Here is a 13,917-nt window from a genome sequence, read left to right as displayed (position 1 = left end):
CATTATGAAGATTCGAAAGAAAATAAACTTTGTAGGCCACTTCTCTTAATTACTTCATAATTTGATAAGGACCAATGAACACACAACATGAGCTTTCGAGATTTCAAAGCTCGACCAACACCAGTTACTAGAGTAACTCTCAAAAACACATGATCTCCCTCTTGAATTCAAGTGCTTTCCTCATTTTATCATGATAACTCTTCCGGTGACTCTGTAAAACTTTCATCTTCTCTTTGATCATCTTGATCTTCTCGCTAGTCTGATGAACAATCTCAGGTCAAAGCATAACTCTTTCACTAGAATCATACCAACACAAAGGTGTCATACACCTTATACCATACAAATCCTCAAACGGTGTCATTCAAATACTATAATGGAAACTTTTGTTGTAACTGAACTCAACCAATGGTAAGTAACTGTCCTAGTTACCTTCATGCTCTAAAATTTAAGCTCTCAGTTAATCCTCCAAAGACTAAATAATCCTCCCTGTCTGACCGTTCATCTGCAAATGTTAAGCAAAACTCGAGTTCAACTTAGTACCCATGGCCTCCTGTAAACTCCCATAAAATCTTGATGTGAATCTCAAATCTCTATCAGAAACAATACTCGAAGGAATGCCATACAAGCTAATAACCTTCTCAATATACAATCCGACTAACTTCTGCAAAGGATAACTGATCTTAATCAGATGAAATAAGCTGATTTAGTCAATCTATCCACTATAACCCAAACTGAATCATTCCCTTTAGAATTCTTAGGCAAACTTGTCACAAAATCCATGGAAATACTATCTCACTTCCACTTGGGAATACTCGACAGTTGCATCAAACCCAATGATTTCTATTGTTCAATCTTTGACTTTTGGCAAGTTAAACACACATAATTGAACTCGGCTATGTCCTTCTTTATTCATGGCCATTAAAACATTTTCTTCATGTCTTGATACATTTTAGTAGCACCGAGATGAATACTCATATTACTCCCGTGGCTTTCTTGAAGAATACTCTTCTGAAGTTTTGGCACATTAGGTACACAAACTTTGCCACGTAAACGCATAACATCATTCTCACCCATTCTGAAATCCACCTTTTTACCTTGATTGATCAATACTAACTAGTCACTCAATCCCAAATCTGATTTTTTACCTTCTATGATTTCTCCAAGAATACCACTAGTCAGCTTCAACATACCCAATTTCACACTATTCTAAGTCCTTTAACACAACAGACTCAGATATCTGAATTGCTCGATTAACTCTAACTATCGAATCATAAGCATCTACATATGCAAAGAATTTATGGTCAAAGCATCAACTATGACATTGGCCTTACCCGAATGGTAACTCATGCCAAAATTATAATCCTTCCGAAATTTGAGCCACCTCATTTGCCTCATATTCAACTCCTTTTGACCGAATAGATACTTCAAACTCTTGTGGTCGCTAAACACTTAAAATATGGAACCAAACAGATAATGCCTCCAAATTTCTAGCACAAACACCACGACTATCAACTATAGATCATGCATAGGATAATTCCTCTCATGAACTTTCAACTATCTAGAAGCATGAGCCACAACCTAATCATTCTCCATCGATACACCACTTAGACCCATCTTTGAAGCATCACATTACACAACAAAGCATTCACTTGGATTTGGAAAAATAAAAATGGGAGCTGATGTCAGCTTCTTATTGAGTTCTTGAAAACTCTTTTCACATTGAACATTCCCACACATAAGCTTGAACCTTTTGAGTCAACTGAGTCAAAGGAAATGCCGCTTCAAAAAGCCTTCGATAAACCTTTTGTAGTAACCAGCCAAAACAAGAAAACTTTTGATTTCAGTAATAGACATCAGAGTCTCCCACTACAACACCGCCTCTATCTTTGATATATCTATTGCGATACCACCACTCGATATTACATGAGCAAGGAAACTCACTTCTTTCAACCAGAACTCACACTTAGAAAAATTTGCATACAACTTATTTTATATCAAGGTATGCAACATAACTTTCAAATGATTTGCATGCTCCTCATTAGAGTTAGAATATATCAAAATATCCTCGATGAACACAACCACAAACTGATATAGATACATATAGAAAATCCTATTCACGTACTCCATGAATACTCCATGCGCATTAGACACACCAAACAACATCACCAAATACTCATAGTGACCATATCTCATTCTGAATGCAATATTTGGAATATCTTCTATTTTCACTCGAATCTGACGATAACCCGATCACAAATCAATCTTACTAAACACACAAGCACCAACCAACTGATCCATCAAATCGTCAATGCTCAGAAAAGGATACTTATTCTTGATATTAACATTGTCCAACTGTCGATAGTTAACACCCAACCTCATGCTACCATATTTCTTCTTGACTAACAACATCGACGCTCCCCACGGTGAAACGTTCGATCGGACAAACTTCTTCTCAAGTAAATTCTCCAACTGTTTCTTCAGTTCACTCAACTCCGAAACAAACATCCTATACGGCGCCATCGATACATGACTAGTACCGGCTACTAAGTTTATAACAAACTCCACCTCACGCTCTTGTGGCAAATCACTAACGTCATCTAGAAACACTTTTGAAAACGCACACACAATAGGTAAATCAATAATCATTCTTTCGCTTCCCCCTCCAAAGGTTGCAATCACCATGAATACTCGAGCATTCTCTCTCTCTCTCTCTCTCTCTCTCTCTCTCTCTCTCATACACACACACACACACACACTCACTCACTCACACACTCTCTCTCTCTCTCTCTCTCTCTCACACACACACACACACACACACACACACACACACACACACACACACACACACACACACACACACACACACACACACACACACACAAGGACATCCCTATATGCCTCGCGGTCATGAAACCCGACTCCGTACTCTTTTCGAATTCAAAAAACTTCACCGATTTATCAAAACAATTGATATACACATGGTCGAACTTAAACTAATTCATTCATAGAATATCATTAAGTTGACTTAGAGGTAAATAAACTAAGTAAATCCCAAAATCTATACTTTAAATCGTCAAAGGACAATTCAAACACACCAACAAAGTAGTCACTGAACCATTAGCTAGGTTATCAATGACCATGTTACCATTCATATCATACACTTTCAAATTCAATCTTTTCACACACTCAACAGATATAAACGAATACGTCACACTCATATTAGTAATAATAATAAAAAGAATACTATTAATAAAGCATGTATGTCAAATAAAATTATCATATGCAATAGTTTCTGCAATGCATAAAGCAAAAACTTTCCCTCTAGACTGAGCATTCTTAGATTTTTCACACTGCATACTAATATGACTATACTTCCCACAAGTATAACAAGTCAGATTATTACTCATACAGTCACTTACAAATTTGTTACTGATTGGACTGCATGATTACTAACCTAATTTATACAAATAAAAGTAAAAAATACACAAATTAAAATTTTTGACATAAATTTCGTACAAAATCTAAAAAAATCCAAAAATCATTTGTACAAATAAGTTGAATAAAAAACTTACATAAAGTTCAAACTTCCAAAAATAACAAGTTTCAAATATTTTAGAAATCAAATTCTAACAAAGTTATAAAATAAACTAAGTTTTAAACATAATTAATAAGAGGAAAAACTCAAATAAGTTATACTGATCCGTCACAAATTATAAGATATTTTACATCTTTTACTCAAATTAAAAAACACGATAATTATTGTATGAGAAATAAATTATAGAGGACTTTATAATATTTCATTTATTTATTATAGATAAAAGAAATTTAAAGAATTGTAAAAAGAAATAATAATAAACGATTGAAAAAAATCATTAATGTTATATTAAATTATAAAATAACTTATAATTTATAATAAATATTTTTTAAAGTAACTTATAATTTTGGGACTGAAATAATAATTTAATACATTAGATTTCAAAAGATTATCTAAGCGAAAGTGAAGAGAAATACTTTTTTATTTCTTTTAATTTTTTAGATTTTTTATTACCCTTCATCGTTTCGACGATTTTCAAAATAAACATAAAAATAAAAAGATCAATTTATCAATTTAAGAAATCTATCGATTTATTAATCTAATCGATGATTCGATCGAGTCACATCGATTATCACCGAATTAATTGTAACCATACCCTTATCAAATCACCATACCCTCTGATTCTCGGTCCAACCGATCCGAACCGGGTTTTAAAACACTGTCCGAGTTTGATTATATTCAAAACTTTGAATTATTATTATTATTATTATTGTTTTAAATTATATGAAAACCAAATAATATATTTTTTTAATGATATTCCAAATGATCCTAATGCACAAAATTCATTTCTAGTTTCTAGAAGAAGGGCCCACCAATCAAAGCAACACAAATTGAGAAGCGGGAAAACACATCAAATAATTCCCGCTCCTAACCCCTCTCTCTACAGTTTTCTCTCTCTCTCTCTCTACCACTTCACTCTCACACTTGCAGAGAGAGAAACAAACACCGTAGATCTGAAATGGCGACGCCGGAATCAAGCCTCGATCCAATTCTCTTCCTTCAAGAACAATCATGGCACCTCCTATCACTACTCCTCCAGATCGGTCACCCAGTCGATGCAGACTATTTATCTTCCCGTTGCGGCTTCTTCAATGTTTCTTCCGATTTCGTCCGTTACGTAGCATCTCTTCCTGATTCTCCTCTCGCCGTTAACAGTAACGGTCTCCTTACTCCTTCCCTTAAAGCTGTTTTTGCCATCGCTAGGTTTTTCTCATTTCAAGTCCCTATTTCAGCTTCGTCTTACTCCCGAAAACGTAAATCGGTTTTATCACTCCCTGGAGGTACACTGTCTTTCTGATTTAGTTATTGAATTATTTATTTAGCTATTTTGATTTTGTGTGTGTTTTGGCGGTTTGTTGATTCGAGATTTTGGTGAAAACAGGTGGAAGAGATCCGAAACGACTTGCAATTGGCGACAAAGTTCCGGAAATTTTCGTCAAGGTATTCATATTTATTAACTGTGTTGAGGTTAATATTTTTGTGCGCCTCTAAACCCTAAACCCTAGGTGAAATCACACTGTTTTGGTGTTAATTTGAACGATTATGAACTTGATTTTGTTCTAGTTTTTTTTGTTCATAATTTTTAGTGTTTAGGTTTATATTTTGTGCATTAAGGGCATATAATTTCAACTAATGAAGTGACCTTAATTTTAACGAATTGTACACCATTTAATACAGTGTGTTGTCAACTATGAAGCCTGGACATTTTGAATACGATCCCGACACTCACACGGAAACATGGGCAATAATTTGGAAAAAATGAATAAACTAAAAGTAATTACAAGTATCGGTGCAAGTGTCCGATACCGACACGTACACAAACACACATTTTCTCAAAGATGTCAGTGCTGCATAGGTTGTCAAGTAACGGCTATAGTAACACTAAAAGTTTGAACAAACACTATTTTTTGGATCCCTGATTGGCAAATCTGCTTGACTGGCTTGTATATTTGGACACTAACAGTCACAGTGGAGTTCACTTGATTATATATTTTGTTGGCATTTAGAACAATGGAAAATAAAACCAAGAAAAGCGCAGCCATTTAGTTGGACTGATCACCTTTTGTTAATACCAATTTATTATAGTAGTATATAATTTGATTTCATTCATTTTTCTTCACATGCTTAGTATCAGTGATGTCATATATGTCTTTTATTTGTCAGTTGTATTTCATGCTGAATTTGATGTCAAGTTTTGGATATTTTATTTTGTTTGCAGAGTTTTGTTGATCCTTCTGCTGAGGCTATGATGAGAAGAAGCTTTTGTACAATGAAATTTGAGTCTCGGATTGTGCATGATGGGAGTTATATGATTCCTATATGTATTGATACAGTTGGAGAGTGTTCAGGTTGGTCAGAACCAAATTTTGGATATAGAGAAGCTGATAATGATGGCACAACAAACACAGCCCATGAAGAGATTTCTGACTCTCTGATCAAAACCACTGAGTGTTTTTTCATTTGTGATAGTGGTTTGAAGAAGGTTGAGGATTTAGATGGGCTCCCGGGGCATAATCCTGCTGCGATTCTTGCTCCACCAACTAGTGTCCAAGATCAATCACTTTGTAATGAGGGCATTGTCGTTGGTATTGAGTCAGGGAAGAAAGTGGATTGCTTTGACACATTTGGGAATGAGTATCGTGAACTAAACATAACCCATTATGTGGATGATGTTGATGTTTGTAGAAATAATGCCGGCAAAGATCAACAAAGTGATTCTATTGAAAAAAATATAGAATATGAAAAAGGTTTAAAGGAAGAAGTGATTAATTATGACAAAGATGAAGGAAAGGAAGATGTTGCTCAGAGTTGTAAACCTGTTGTATTTGGAGAAGAACCAACCAAAGTTTTGGAATTTAAAAAGGGTACACATGTAAAAGATTTGGATAAAAACAAGAGAGTGAGAAACATGGTGACTCGCTCCACCAATAAAGCTGCACATACCTCTGCAAATCCAAAGCCAGTTCCGAAAACTTCTCGCATATCGAAGGGAGGACTGAAATATGATCAACACTCAATGACTCAAATTCTAGCAGAGTCACTAGCCTGTAACAAACTTGAGGATGCTCCAAAAGTAATTGATCAATGTAAAGATGATCAGAACATTGTTGCAAAAAACAAACTAAAACAAAATCGTAAAGAAAACTTAGCTGAAGATAACTCCATGACTTCTAAGGTGAGGGCTTTCAGTTAACATATTCGATTTGTTATAACTTATGAATTTCTATTAACCATTTTGACTATCTGCTTGCAATTTATTATTCGCGTGTTGTTATCTATTTTGGTTATCTTGTTGAATCAGGTGGAGAAAAAAACATTCCCATCTTTTGAATCTTTTAAAATAGAGGAAGAAGAGGGTTCAGGTATTATGAGGACTTTTTTTCTCATCAACTTCTGAACTGATAAAACAAACCTCTATTAAAATTGCACTGATATTTCTGTAGGTGGTTATGGCATTGTTTACCGAGCTCAAAGAACAATTGATGGAAAGAGACTTGCTATTAAATGTAAGTAACACCTATCTTTTATGTCAAATGTGTATGTGTATTGTTCTTGAAGTGTTATGCTAAGAAAAAGGAATAGAATATGAAGCACCCACCCAAACACTTCGACACCAGATTTTTTTTTGAAATAATGAATCAATTGAACATGATCTCAAGTGTCATTGTTGTGTTAGACACCTCAAAAGTGTCTGTGCTACACGGGTCTCTTATTTGTACCCTACCGAAAAGCGAAACTATTTATTTGTCATTAAAAATCAAGTTTTACTTGTAACCTGTTTCCAACTTACAATATAAATATGGAAGCAATTTTTCGTGTGTAATCATTCTTATATAACTAGTTTAATACACGGACAGTATAGTTGATTATTAAAAAAACTGATATTGATGCTACAATTTTTTCATGTAATTTTACAGGCCCTCATACCAATGCTCATAAAAATCATGTAAATAATGAGCGGAATATGCTTGAGCGTTTTGGGTAAGTATGAGTCATGCTCCTATATTTTTTATATTTAAGCTATGATGCATGCTGCTATTGTCCTTGAATTTATCATGTTTCAGGGGTAAAAACTTTATTATAAAGTTTGAAGGTTCTTTCAAAAGTGGCAACACTGACTGCTTTGTTTTAGAACATGTTGAGCATGAGAGACCTGAGGTAATTGTTGAAATTGTCTGTAGTTTATATTTTACTTTGAGAATAGAAAACTGTTTTTGGTTTTAAAGCTTTCAACATTTTGATTTAATCAATGAATCAACTTCACGAAATGTATTTCCCTTTCAGCATCTTTCAATACTAAGGTTCTCAATTTAGGTTCTCTCTCTGGACTTCATCTTTGATGTAGCTAATTTTAGCTTCTCAATTTAGGTTCTGGAAAAAAGAAATTGATTTTTGTGTGAAATGGATTTACCTCTTAACCATTTTCGATTTGTGTAATTTTGTAATGAAAATACTACAATGTGTAGGTTTTGAAAAGAGAAATTGATATCAACGAGCTTCAGTGGTATGCGTATTGCATGTTCAAGGCACTTGCGTGCTTGCATAAAGAGGTAATTTTCCCCTCTTGCTTATTCTTTGTGACTTTAACTTATGTTTGAGAAGTTCAAACTCAATTAATGTAGGGAGTCGTCCATAGAGATGTCAAACCTGGAAACTTCCTTTTTTCTCGAAAGCTAAAGAAAGGCTATCTTATTGACTTCAACCTTGCCATGGTTAGGCTGCTTCTCTTGCTGCTGCTTCTTACATAAATTTTGACTGATTATTTCCAAATATAATCTGGTGTATTGTGGTATATTTTTCAGGATTTAAAGCAGAAGTACAACTTTGGAAGTAAGCTTCATAATTCTAACCTATTTGGCTACTCAGTTGTATATTAATGTCTGCCATTTAAAAAAAAAGTTGTATATTAATCTCAAGCAATAAGCCCACATAAACAAAATTTTCTTGCTTTTTTTACATGCATCATGTTAATTTCCTACAATTAATCCTTAGTTCACTTTGCTAAGTCTTATGTAAAGTGATCATCATAAATTCATTATATAATTTGCCTAGTTTCCTCAACTAATCTGTTCACCTTCTCAGGTAAATCCAAACCAAGTCTTGGTGCATCCAATAATATTCCCCTCCCTTCTGGTCCTTCCCCCCTGGTCCAAGACAAGAATCTTGGAGGAATCAAGTCTCTAACATCCAATAGAAGGGAGCTAGCAGATCACAGGAAATATTCTGACATTAATAGGCATTTGAAGCCTAAGGCTAATGCTGGTCATCTGAAAAATTGTACGGATAAGGCTGTTGTGGGTTTACGAAGAGCACAAGGAACAGATGGGTCAGGTATAACCTCTGCCAAAGATGTTACCAGCACTAAAACAGCTTCTGCCGATAGGCTTCGAGAACCCTTACCTTTCCGAGGAAGAAAGGAGCTTATCAGCCTTGTGCAGAATTCCATGCAATGTGCAACCAGTAGTTCAATGAAAAGTCCTTCTTCTCAGAGGAAAAGGGTTACTGCTCCTTCAGGCAAGGTAGACGGCAGGACACTTTATCTTACGCCGATGCCTATACATTCATCTACTGTTAATTTGGGGTTATTAAGAAGTAAAGGTGTGATTCTAAATTCAATCCTTCTAAGTTATGAGGAGTGATATTGTTACCTTTAACAGTGTAACTTACTGACATATAATGTGTTATTCAGGTGATGGAAAACATAAAAGAGAGGGTCCATGTGTTGGAACAAAGGGATTCCGTGCTCCAGAGGTAAGGTCTTGCTGTCATTTCTACGCATTTGCAATTTTTCACGCAATTATAGGACTCAAATACTATCCATAGATTCAATACTGAATACTGACTTAGAGTTGGGATTTTAGATACTTCTAGAAAAACATGTGACATATTAGACGCTGGAATTTTAACTGCTGAGTAAAGGGCTTCCCTACCAAAAATGAAATCAATTTAAATGTCTGGATACCGTGTTTCCATTTACCTAAATTTCTATGATTCACTACAAACATCTAATAAGATAGTTTTGTGCTTGACTGGTGGGACTTCGCTTAACTATGGTTTCACAAGATGCCCTTTCATATCAAACGAAACATGTACAGTCAACTAGATGTCCATGATTAATCTTTCTAGGTACTTGACTTGCTTCATTGTTTCCATCTTTTTATAGCGTTTGTTTTCAAAGTTCAAATGGACCATCTTGGGTGGGAAAGAAAGGGAACATTCACCGTCTGATCACATATTTAACTCGCTGGTCTTATATAACAGGATTCACAATTTGAAGATGTCGTCATAAAATTTAACCTGGTGATCTATATAATATTTCCATTTCATATTCATTTTAAAATTTGAAATATTATAAATGATAGGTAAGTATTAGTTTTTGAAAAATTGGTCTTTGGTGGCTTCCTTTATTGTCAGTTAAAAGAAATAAAACTGCTGAAATCTGAAGGCTCATCACTGAACTGGATATCATACCTTAAAAATCCATCAGTTTAAGTTTATTACAGATACCGATTTACCTTCCTACAACTAATGGATGATTTTATTTTCAATAATTTAATTCACAGTTTGCTTTTTCTTTAGGTTTTGTTCAGGTCTCAGTTTCAGGGACCAAAGGTTGATATTTGGTCTGCTGGAGTCACTCTACTATACCTGCTGATTGGGAAAACTTCTTTCCCTGGCGAACCAGAACAGTAATAATCAACTAGAGATTCATTTTTGATTTTATCTTTTCTTTGCTTTCCGTGCTCACTGCTCATTATGTTTTTCTGCAGGAGTTTAAAAGAAATTGCCAAATTGCGGGGCAGTGAAGAACTTTGGGAAGTGGCCAAGCTGCATGACCGCGAAGCATCATTTCCACTGGTAAATTCCTTATCGTTTGGAAACTCAGTGGCTGTTCTTATTAATCCTTATTTGAGATACACTAGCTAAATAGCAAGATTAAAGCCGGATTATCCTCATGAATTAAAATGCTCATTATTTATTAAATCTCAAGCAAAGTTTATTTTAAAATTATTTTGTTTTGCCTGAGATTTAAAGCACTGTCTAATTCTTTTAGTACCACAAGTCTGTAACCAGCATTTTCCACAATATAACCCTTGGATAACTATAGTAAGTTAAGTCCAAATTGCAGTCACAAAATTGACTTCTAAAGTGAGGATTGACTAGGCTTTGTAGCTCTATTTAGACTTTATCTCTAGTCAATGGGACTAAGTTTACTAGGAAAAAATGGCCCCTTAGTTAATTATATTATTGTTTGAAGTTGATGTTGCTTGCACAAATTTTATTTGATAAAGTTTTTCTCCCGTTTGCAATCAATAGTTGAACTCATCATTTTACTTGTTGTGGCTTTGAATTCAATTTGCTGTTGAAATATACTGAAGGAAACTCTTATTTCCGAACAAGGTAAAATGAAGCAAAGTGGTTAATGTCTGCTTTCATTTGATTACAGGAGTTATTTGATGACCAATACTTGCTTTCATACGACATAGAAAGCTGGTGCAAGACTCACACAAAGAGACCAGAGTTTGTTGATCAAGTTCCAAAATCCTTGTTTGATTTAATAGACAAGTGTCTAACAGTAAACCCAAGGAGTAGGATTAGTGTTGAAGAAGTTCTAAGGCATGAGTATTTTGCCCAATGTAATGACATCATGAGAAAGACAAGGATCATTCGACGAGGTCTCGGCTTAGAAACTTCAACTTCCAGAGCAGTCTGAGACCAGTTTCATGAATTGTAGGTGCTTAATTAGGTATTACATTACTGTTTGACCTGAAGTGGGTTGACAAAAAAGTCTTTCCATACATTGATTGCTGTATATACGACTCTTTAAATGTGGTTAATTTAGAACTCTAACCTATTTTTAAGGCGAACTTACGGGACCAGCAAAAGCTGTGAAGCCAACAAGTTGCAACCTCTAGTTTTACCATTCCCACCCATTGCAAACCTGAACACTGAGTAGAATTGAATGTATGCATGTAGGTGACCGATTTTGGCAACAAAAAAAAGAGACTGAAAGTTAGGTGACCTATTTACAAATGATTTAACAAAGCACTTGAAACATCTCTACCCTCTTTTCCTTCATTATAGGATCAAACAAAAATGATGAAATTTTTTAGATGGGTGAATAATTACATTTCATTTAGGTCTAAGACCTGAAAAATACTCCATAATTACAGATTTTAAGAGATCATAAAAATCAGTTTGGTATGTTTTGATCGGTTGCAATGGCAGTCTTTCATTTAGAGTTGTGTGCATAATAGATTAATTAATGGGAACCAAACTACACAAACTGGTTTGAGAATGAACCGTTTCAAACCTGTTCAAATAAGGTTCCAGTTCAAATTTCAATTGTAAACCACCGCATGAAATGCAAGAGAAACAAAACTTAAAATTTTCATTATTTCAACATTCCTCGATGATTAGTCAAAGAAATACAAAAACTTGCGCCGCAGCCACTATACTTGACATTACTGCACACGACAAATCTATGTATTGATTTTTTCAGCCTTTTAACATTAATAACAAATAATATATATATATATATATATATATATATATATATATATATATATATATATATATATATATATATATATATATATATATATATAACTGAAAAGGAATACATGATAATAATGAAGTGCTCAACCATTAAGAGTACAAATGCATAAACAAATAATTTTTTTAAAACAAAGGCAATCAATGATTCAAGCACAATGTAGGATTCACCACCCACTCTAAGAAAGGGCAAGAAACAAAAGTAACCGTTGCTAGTTGGTAAATGTCAAGTTTAAAAATATATCCATTTTGAAATTTTCAGATGACCCATACCAAAATATCAGATCAAAGTTAAATCAGATCCAACTCTCGACCTACTATCAAAGAACCTCAAATTATCTAAGAGTGTTTTCCGATTTTTAGAAAAACCTAACTACCAACCAAGCCACCAAAATACACTATATCAAATAAAAACCGCAACATCATAAGAGACAAAAAGCTAGATCAAAAACTCAGAACAATTCTAACACAACACATAAACTGATAGAGAGTTGGATAATGAGTCTGGTGCAGTTTCTGATGTGAGCCTTGTTACTAAGAGGCCTATTACTTGGAAGGTATATTTTAGAAGAAAGAAAGGTGGGACAGGAAAGAGAAAAGGGGAGGTTGGTAAGGTGGTGAGCACCACATGATTTTGTTAGAGAGATATATGGGTAGTGGAATGAGTGAGGGAGGATCAGGTAATGATTGTTCTGTTTGTGGGTTGGGAGAATTGATATTCTCTGGTGCAGGAGCTCTAGCTCTGATATATTCATATTGTAAGAGCAAATATGCTCCTTTATCATATTACACCATATATAAAAGACCTCATTTCCTTCATTTGTCACTGTTTTATTCATTACTATATTGTCATTTGTCTTCTGTTTGTTCTGGTTTCCATCATTGGTCCGACCTACCGGATTACGAGAACAAGCCAGCGAGACACTTAATGGTCCATGCCACCAAAAATGCCCGATAGAGTTGAAGCGCTGGAAGAGAAATTTGGTGCCTTAGAGGAATCCCTTCGTTTCCGAATGGAGGAGTTTCAAAAGTTGGTGATGGCAGAATTCGCGAAACTTAGAGAGAAACCCTCTTCCGAAGTCTCGTCGCTGCTTTTAGATGAAGTGTGTTTTGAGTTTAAAATGGTTGTGAAGAAGGTAGAGCTACCACCGTTTGATGGTGATGATCCGGTTAGATGGGTTACTAGAGCTGAGACTTATTTTGAGGTACAAGGATCGTCATAGGAGGTGAAGGTTAGGTTAGCGAAACTGAGCATGGAAGGAGCCACGATTCATTGGTTCAATCTTTTAAGAGAGACAGAGGATAATTTGACATGGTCAAAATTGAAGAGGTCCTTGATTGAAAGATATGGAGGAAGAAAGAGTGATAACTCATTTGAGGAGTTGAAAGACTTGCAGCAAATGGGAGATGTGGAGGAGTATATTTTAGAGTTTGAATATGTTTCTTCTCAGGTGGGACGACTGCCAGAGGAGCAATACCTAGGGTATTTCATGGGAGGTCTCAAATCTGAAATACGTTTGAGGGTAAGGACATTTAACCCTAGAACGCGTGTGGAAGCCATGAAAATTGCTCGAGATGTTGAAACAGAGCTTCGTGGAAGTCTGGTACGCAGAAGCGGTGACACATGTCAATGGAAGGGAGAAAGAGAGTCACACTGGGCCGGGTGGAGTAGGAGAAAATGAGTCGGGTTCTATCCCGAGTGGTGGAAGTGGATTAGGATTGCAGCCCAAATTGGATCAGTACAAGAATAATCCCGGGTCAAATTA

General features: G+C 35.1%; 1 protein-coding gene across 1 annotated transcript; it reads left to right on the top strand.

Annotated features, from left to right (window-relative positions):
* The first annotated feature begins 4,442 nt into the window (after positions 1 to 4,442).
* LOC127076712 (uncharacterized) lies at positions 4,443 to 11,463 on the top strand. Its single transcript, XM_051018456.1, has 15 exons — positions 4,443 to 4,875; positions 4,977 to 5,035; positions 5,814 to 6,770; positions 6,897 to 6,957; positions 7,039 to 7,101; positions 7,513 to 7,576; positions 7,660 to 7,753; positions 8,062 to 8,145; positions 8,218 to 8,307; positions 8,398 to 8,425; positions 8,678 to 9,193; positions 9,285 to 9,346; positions 10,175 to 10,284; positions 10,366 to 10,453; positions 11,043 to 11,463. The coding sequence occupies exons 1-15, from the start codon at positions 4,554 to 4,556 to the stop codon at positions 11,307 to 11,309; spliced, it is 2,865 nt and encodes a 954-aa protein (XP_050874413.1). The 5' UTR covers positions 4,443 to 4,553; the 3' UTR covers positions 11,310 to 11,463.
* Positions 11,464 to 13,917: the final 2,454 nt, after the last annotated feature.

This window comes from Lathyrus oleraceus, chromosome 4 (genome assembly GCF_024323335.1).
Source record: "Lathyrus oleraceus cultivar Zhongwan6 chromosome 4, CAAS_Psat_ZW6_1.0, whole genome shotgun sequence".
NCBI classification, from domain to species: domain Eukaryota; kingdom Viridiplantae; phylum Streptophyta; class Magnoliopsida; order Fabales; family Fabaceae; genus Lathyrus; species Lathyrus oleraceus.
The sequence above is the reverse complement of the archived record's forward strand: the minus strand, read 5'-3'. Positions and strand labels throughout refer to the sequence as shown.